The sequence below is a fragment of the Strongylocentrotus purpuratus genome, unplaced genomic scaffold (genome assembly GCF_000002235.5).
Source record: "Strongylocentrotus purpuratus isolate Spur 01 unplaced genomic scaffold, Spur_5.0 spur5_scaffold_13, whole genome shotgun sequence".
Lineage (NCBI taxonomy): Eukaryota > Metazoa > Echinodermata > Echinoidea > Camarodonta > Strongylocentrotidae > Strongylocentrotus > Strongylocentrotus purpuratus.
The window spans coordinates 28,608,945-28,617,539 of NW_022145598.1; the positions used below are offsets into that span (position 1 = coordinate 28,608,945).

At 39.0% G+C, this 8,595-nt stretch overlaps 1 protein-coding gene across 1 annotated transcript; it reads right to left on the reverse strand.

The window, feature by feature from the left end:
* Nucleotides 1–327: 327 nt before the first annotated feature.
* On the reverse strand, nt 328–2,808 carry LOC115923261 (coiled-coil domain-containing protein 80-like). The gene is made up of 4 exons (XM_030983674.1): nt 2,716–2,808; nt 1,099–1,200; nt 674–775; nt 328–371 (listed from the first exon to the last, which is right to left on the reverse strand). Exons 1-4 carry the CDS (start codon nt 2,762–2,764, stop codon nt 328–330), a joined length of 297 nt encoding a protein of 98 aa, XP_030839534.1. The 5' UTR covers nt 2,765–2,808.
* Nucleotides 2,809–8,595: the final 5,787 nt, after the last annotated feature.

The following is an 8,595-nucleotide window of genomic DNA, read 5'->3' on the forward strand; positions in this document are numbered from 1 at the left end:
AAAGGGGAGGGGTGGAGGTTAGGTGCCAGTAGAAGGAGACGGGTGGTGAAGGGGACGGGATAGAGAGAGGAAGAGAGAGAGAGAGAGAAGGAGAGAGAAAGAGAGAGAAGGGGGTAGTGGCTAGACAAATTATATTAATGATCAAAAGCATACTTACTGGAGGTAATGGTGTCTTGCGATGTTGTTGTGTCTGATATCGTGGTCGTAGGACTCGTCATCGGCTTGCTCGTCGCGTCCGTAGTCGATAATTCTGCTGACTCTGAAACGTTTGAAGGTTGTAACAAATAAAAACCAAAAATACAAAGCACTGAGATTATGAATGACAACCTATACATGATTGTAGAGGACCAAAACGAAGAAAATTCTGCTCCCTGACAAAAAATAAATTGTGTTTGTAGATTAAGTGGTGCTTTGTCAAAGCCCAAGTAAATTTTTACCGAATAATTTATCTAAATGTGTTTGTTGTCATTAAACTCGTGGGCGAACGAATGAGACGGTTACCTGCCCCTAAATAAGGTTTTAGCGACGCCCGTGACAGGATAGAGATAAAAACTGAGAGAGAGAAAGAGAGAGAGAGAGAGAGTGAGAGAGAGAGAGGGGGGAGAGGGGGTGGAGTGAGAGAGAGAGAGAGAGAGAGAGAGAGAGAGAGAGAGGGGGAATTTGTTTCTCTTACTGGAGGTTGTGGTTACTTGCGATGTCGTTGCCTCTGATCGTTCCGGCATCATGATCGTAGGGCTCGGCTCGGACTTGGTTTTGGCTTCCGTTTTCACCGAATCTGAACGGAATAAAAAACAAAGAAAAAATTGTTCAATGAGTGGGGGAGCCGGAGTCAGGGAATGATTTGGATATAGACAGAGACAAAGAACGCGCGAAGAGTTTAGAAGAAGATAAAGACTGAAAGAGAGAAGAAGAAAGAGAGAAAGGGGGAGGGGTGAAGGGAGTGGTCGATGAAGGGTGAGGGTGGTGAAGGGGGAGTGGAAAGAGAGAAAGGGAGGGAGAGAGAGAGAGAGAGAGAGAGAGAGAGGGAAGGTGTAGTTGCTAGACATATTATAATAATGATCGAAAGCATGACATCATTTCATTGTTTCTCTTACTTACTGGAGGCGGTGGTTTCTGGCGATGTCGTTGTGTCTGACACCGTGGTCATAGGCCTCGTAGATGTCTTGGTCGCCACGTCCGTAGTCGATGATTCCACTGACTCTAAAACGTTTATAAAAAATGAAGCCACACGTTAAAAGTAATAACATTAGGAATGACACCTCAACAGGAATAGAAGGCCAAAACGAAGAACATTTTAAAAAAATAAACTTTAACAGTTTATTTATTTTATGAGGACTGTATAGTTTGTGTCAGGACATTGGGTTTAGTGGGTCTAAGTCAAAGGGTCTTATTTTGCCAAATCATTTATCTAAATGTATTGATATGGCGTGCCTAATTGTTGTTAAACGCGTGGACAAAAGAATTAGATGGTCACTTACCCCTTAAACAAATGTTTTACCGACGCCCGAGATAGGAAAGGACTTTTAAAAAGTCAGATAAAGACTGAGATATACAGATAGAGAGAGACAGAGAGAGACAGAGAGACAGAGAGACAGAGAGAGAGAGAAAGGAGAGAGAGAGAGAGAGAGAGAGAGAGAGAGAGAGAGAGAGAGAGACTATAGTGGCTAAACCTAGAGGCCCGAATTCAAGGAGGTTTGTCGACAAACCTTCTTTGTGAATTCGGGCGATAGTTATAGTAATCACATGACGTCATTTTAATGTTTCTCTTACTGGAAGTTGTGGTTTCGTCGCGGACTTGGTTTTCGCTTCCCATTGTGAACGAAATGGAAAAAAATGTATTAAATTGAGTGGGGAAAAGGGAGCCGGAGTCAGGAAATGATAGAAAAACAAATAGATAGAGACAAAGAATGTGCGAAGAGGGAAGAAGAACAATAACAGCATCAAGAAAGTTGTCGTTAAACTTATAGGCAAAATATATATTTAAATAATTAACGTACACTGTCCCCTTCTAAAGTGTTTTAGCGACGCTCCTGAAAGAAGGACAAATAAAAATATGACTATAAAAATAAGAATTAGACGGTCACTCCCCCCCCCCCCTCCTTAAAGAAAATGTTTTAGCGACGCCCGGAAAGGACCGAAAAAAAGTATAGAGATATCGACTGCTTCAAGAGGCCTTGCTGTTTAATAGGCTCAAGATGTGCAAGCTCTCAAGAGCCTATATATCAGCCAGACCTCGAATATTAAAGCATTCGATATGTCTTTAATAATGCTGAATTGAAACAAAAATCTACCAAGAATTCTGACCTTATCCTTTTATTGAGTAAAGATCGGTTAAAACATCACGGAAAATCTGAGAAACTGTCTGTTTATCTTTGTTTAGCGGTGTCCGCGTCGCACAAAGGAAATTTTAACACTTAAACCACAGTGGGTATCGCAGCAAAATTTTACTATTTTCATGGTAACCGAAATTTTGAGGGATCTCACTTTTGGACTATTAACCGGTATTGGCATTTTTTGTTTCTTTACGGGAATGGCCAAAATCACGACTCCAATTTCGACCAATCAGATGGCTGGATTCCTTAAGTGAGGTATATCAAATCAGATAAAGACCGAGAGAGAGAGGGAGAGAGAAAAAAGGGGATATAGTGGCTAGATCCATTATGATAATAATCAAATGCATGACGTCATTTCCATGAAGCTATTGCCTAGACATACCAGAGGTAGTGGCGCTTTGAGAAGTCGTTGTGTCTGAGCGTTCCGTCATCGTAGTCGAAGGGCTCGTCGTAGGCTTGTTCGTCGCTTCCTCCGTTGACTCTGTGAAGAAGAAAAAAACATGGGGTAGATGACAAGGCCTTTTATTTCCTCTGAAATTATCTTACCGCCGGCTGTCTCCAGGCGCTCTTGGTCAGCGAGAGGGGATAGGATCAAAGCGGGGGGGGGGGGGGGGGGGGGGGGGGGTGGGGGGGACAAATAGAAATCGGAAAACATTTTTCCTGTGGGAATCCCAATTCTATCAACAAATTCCGAAAGAGGACCGCGAGCTTTTTTCTTCTTAAACATCATATTTTACTACTTCTTCTTCTTCTTCAGTTGCAACTACTGAATTTTTGTTTACCCCCTGTAGAAAGTCTCTTCATGCTCATTGTTCATTAATTAGCCACCCCTCCCCCGATACGCCTACATTGATATTACACCTACGTTCATCGCAGTGTCTCCCTTGAAACCCACTTGAGCAGGTACAGTTGTAGCCTACCATAGTCTCCTCACACCAGCCGTTTTTACAGAGGTTTTTGCCACAATCTGCGAAATAAGTAATAAACGGGATAAAACTCAATATTGATTAACAAATTATCATTACACTTTGTTCTGTTTGGTGTGAAAAGATATATTTTCGGGATTTTCACAAATTAACATAAAAAAGATATAGCAAGACTAATGATAATGCATTTTTACCAGGGCTTAAACATATCAAACGCCACGGAGACCATACTCCATAGCCATCGGATACCCATTTCATTGTTGTCAGTGCCCTTTCTCTAATACAGTGTTTTGCCTGGTGTAATTCACAGCCCTTCCTGACTATTTTTTTAATAAATCCCCCGTTAATTGTTCCTGGCTTTATTTTGTCAAATGTTTATGATTAGGGTAAGAGTTGCAATTGGCTTTAAGGATAGGATTAGAGTTAGGGTCAGGTATAGTGTTTGTTACAGTTACAGAAAAAATCCAATCATTACAAAAAAAAATACTCTAAAAGAAAGCAGAAATATCAGAGAAGCAGACTAGTGAAAGTTCGAATGGAATCGGATAAAAAATAAGAAATTTTGTTTAACACACAAAATGACTAAAATGTTAATTTTTCCAAATGTTGGACTCTGGAGGGCCTTTCCATTTGAGCGAACCGATGATAATGTGCTATCCGAAATATATGTTGCCTACTGCCCCAAGGGAGAAGGCACTTCTAACCATTTTTATCCACGACGAACGGGAAAGTTGTCCATGACTATGTCACAATCAATTGGAGATTGGCATATATTTAGTGATCTCATATTTCAATCATTCATAACTCCCTTGGAATTAATTCGATTTATTTTGCCAATCTTTTTCTCTTACTTTTCTACTTTCATACAAATGAATATTTAACAAGATTTGGATTCCCCTTTAAGAAATTAACGTAGAGCAATTTTCGTCAGAAACAAGTGTCGTACAGCCTTGCCCCTTTTAGATCTTCCTACGTTTACAGTAATACTGTACTGTAATAAAAGAAATCGTGATATAGAAAAAGTGGCCTAAAAATAAAGAAATTATTTAGAACCGAGACCGCGAAGTTTGTCACTGGTTTTTCTAGCACTTAACAATTACTTTAGCCCATCCATTTAGGCCTTAATTCAAGTGAGAAAACAATAATTATTTCACACTGTTTTCAAATTCTGGTACTTGATAGCGAAGGAAAAAAAGAGAATATTATTTGGTGAATACGAATTCACAAATATTGTTGCTCGTCTCGCATCAGAATATTGTTTTGCTAGATAATTTGATGTTCCTTTCATTATTTTCGATAGATTTTACTAAACATCTAGAGAGGAATTTCAAATAGTAGTAGTAGTAGAAGTCGTAGAAGTCGAAGGAGTAGTAGTAGTTGTAGTAGTAGTAGTAGTAGTAGTAGTAGTAGTAGTGGTATTAGTAGAGGTAGTAGTAGTAGTAGTAGTAGTAGTAATAGTAGTAGTAGTAGTAGTAGTAGTAGTAGTAGTAGTAGTAGTAGTAGTTGCAGTGGTAGTAGTAATTGTAGTGGTAGTAATAGTAGTAAACATTTAGTAGTAGTAGTAGTAGTAGTAGTAGTAGTAGTAGTAGTAATAGTAGTAGAGGTAGTAGTAGTAGTAGTAGTAGTAGTAGTAGTAGTAGTAGTAATAGTAGTTGTAGTAGTAGTAGTAAACAATTAGTAGTAGTAGTAGTAGTAGTAGTAGTAGTAGTAGTAGTAGTAGTAGTAGTCGTAGTAGTTGTATTTGTAGTAGTTGTAGTAGTGGTGGTAGACCTCTAGTAGTATTCGTATAGTATTGTTAGTAGTTTTAATGATAGTGGGATCGGATATTTATAATGTCAATTAAAAATGTACGATCTGTACTATTATTGATTGATTAACCTTTTTTAAGATATTTGATATTTTATAACAAAAATGAAACCAAGGAAGCATGAGATTTACCCGGGATTCTGCATATTATGTGTTGGCCAGGAATTTTTCCAGCGAAGACGGCAGGGGTAGAGAAGAGTTTTGGGACGGTCTGCAACATGGTGCCATCGGGTAGTCGCACCATCTTACAATTAAAGGATGTCGGCAAGGTGCTTTGCTTGCTGAACTTGACTGGACAAGATGTTTTCGTCACCTTCGACGAATCCGATAAAGCGGGCAAGGCTGTGTGGAATAAACACAAAAAAAAAAAAAAATCGCTAGTGAGCTCTTCCTCCTACTGCTCTCCCTCCTCCTATTCCCCTCCCCAATCCTTCCTCTTCCTCCCTTGCCTCCTCTCCTCCTCCTCTTCCCGCTGTCCCTCCTCTTCTACCTCCCCCTTTCTCAGCCCTCCCTCCTCCTCACCGCCTCCCCTCCTCCTCACCGCCTCCCCTCCTCCTCACCGCCTCCCCTCCTCCTCCCCCATCTTCTTCCTCTTCTACCCCCTCCTCTTCCACCTCTTCCTCTCCCCCTTTAGTATCATTCTCTTTCTCCCATATTCCCCTGATTCTCCTCCTCTTCCTCCTCAACCTCCTTCTCTTCCACCTCTTCCTCCCCGTCACCTCTCACCATCTCTCCTTCCTTCCCCCTTCCCCATCTCCTATTTATTCTTCCCCTCACCTACCCCTTATGATTGAAATTCCCCTTACAATAGTTTGAAACATTCATTAGGGGGAATTTTCCAAACGTCGAACTATTTATTAGAGATCCTACGTAGATTTTACACCTCGCTCCTATTTCGCTTCATAATGGTAATTTTATGAGCCAACTTTTTCAGCAATATTCGTACAATCATGAAAATATGACGTATATAATTATGAAGTCACACTTATTCTTACCTAAGGACAAACAGGTTACAGTGCCAAACAGCGACTTCCACATTACACCGATCTTTTGGTCTTTAGCCTGTGTTTATAAAAATGTTAACATTGCATAAACAAATAGAACAAGAACAGAAAAATGATGATTAAGATAATGGCTAATGATGCTAATGTTATCACCTACCAAAACCAAGAACGATATTTTCCAGCAGGATTTTCACTTTCACTGGCCCAAAATATTGAAATGCCCTTCCCGGCACATTAAAAGAAAAACCCTCTATAAGTGGTTTCAAAATGCCCTCAAGCACTTTTTGTTGCAAACGAATCAGAATAAGTAGTTCCCCGTTTTTGTTTTTTGGTTCGTTGTTTTTCCCCCTTTATTGTATTTTGTCTGGCATGGATCATTCAGTGCTCTGTGGCATTCATGTATTTAGTTAACACTGGTTTCAAGTGGTACCTCGTTCGTTTGAGCAAATGCATTTTGTAGGGGCCCCCTATGGGGGCGTCTGGCGGGCCCTTAGCAGCAGAAATTTTGTCTGGCATGGGCCATTCAGTACTCTGTGGCATTCATGTATTTAGTTAACACTGGTTTCAAGTGGTACCTCGTTCGTTTGATCAGATGCATTTTTGGGCCCCCCTCAACTGGCCCCAGGGGCCACATGCAGCAGAGGGACTCCGGCAGACGTCCACATTTTGATATCCTAGATTTTTCCCAAATGTTCCAATACTCAGATATTGTTACCTCGTTCGTTTGATCAAAGTGTTCTGGGCTGCCGGACTATAGGCAATGCCCTTACGTACAACTGATATATTTTGGTTCATTCGAAGTTTTAAATTACAAATTATTTTCCAAAACATAATCATGTCCCTGTTATACAAACAAAAAGTGAAACGTTGCATCGAATTTTTCACAAGTGTTGCATAAATTATTATTCACCGTATGCCATTTATATAAATTTTCTTTTGAGGCAATAATCCTATGAATCATCTTTAAATTTAATTGTTTAACTTTATTATAAGGAATTTGCATTAATTTAAATGAAAATACATCCTTCTAAACAACTTAATTATCTAAATCTAGAAAGGAATCATGTATTTATTAAAACGGATAACAAGTAAAACGGCTATAAAATAAAATCAAGCACATGGTGGCTATTTCAATATGATTGAAACAAAAACATAGAATACTTAACAGATCAATCTTCAAGGGCTTTAAACAAAAAGATCAAGTAAAAGGAGGCACCTTTTCTTTGTTCAAAAGGGCCCTTTTGGGGTACTTAAAAAGGTTGGGGGCACTGTGACCCTTGTCAAACCCCTCCACCCCCCTTTTCCCAGGATCCCCGCCTCTAAATAAGCTTGTTTGCTTCGTTTTGGTTTGTGATGTTTGTGAAAACGCTTGTTATCTTTAAAAAAAAAAAATCATAATTCTAGATCGAAATTATTCAAAAGCTGTGTTAGGTATTAGGGCCAATGTTCTTATTTTGAGGAGTGGGGCGTACATTTATTTATATGTGAAAATACATGTTACGCTAATAACATGCCGAAAGTGGATTGACAATTATGATTCAGCTTCATTGGAATACCTGTCAGCGTCAAATATTTTCAGAGGGGTGGGGTTTGTGAGTGGATCAAAAGGATAGATATTGATAGTATCACCATTATTTTTGTTGCTATGCACGTTGCGATACAAACAAGCTGGTATTAATGATACGCTGATTAAAAAGAACCAAGACCAATTTGCACTATCAGACAATTAAATATCGACCTTCATCACATTACCTTAATGGAATATTTCCGGCATGGAAAAAGTCTGTATTTTTAATGAATAGATGTATAATTGAATTGCAATAAAGCGTCTCACTTGGATGCTCTTGTTTTGGTAGGATAATGATGGGCATCGTTTTCTCCCAAACGTTGGTACTTTCAATGGCTCATACAATAACAAAGATAGAATACCAGTGAGTTCATTAATCTGAAAATGTTATAACGGTTAAATTGTGAACGTTAATTCCCCCCAAACGTTTATATTTTACTTTTGAGTGCATGCATGCACTCGGACCCAGCATTTGCAATTCCCAACGAATTTATCTACCCAGACAAAAAAAAAAATGGGAAGGGGTGGTCTGTATTGGTACTTAATTCTGTTGTACATATAGCTAGTGTGTAAATGGGCGTGTAAGACGTACGGATAGAGAACAGTTAGCTAATACCTGCAAGATGAGATTAATATAAAGTAAAATAAGCATAGAGTGTGGCATTGAGAAAGAGCAAATTTGTTTTTCACATTGCAAAAGTGATGATAATTTGTATTTTGTATTTTTACCTCCTAAAAGAAGTTTTTTTTTAATTTACCCCGCCTAACTTCGGGGTATAATGAAATACATTGTTTGAACGGAACAGAAACAGAAAATAGAGTTTTACAATCTCATAGAAATGAAAGAAGAAAACAAGAGAACAAATAAAAATGTCGTAACAGCAACATTGTACATGTATCTTCTAAAGCATTACCTTTTAATACATGCCATTTAGTAAAGAATTTGCTCGTTGTATTTT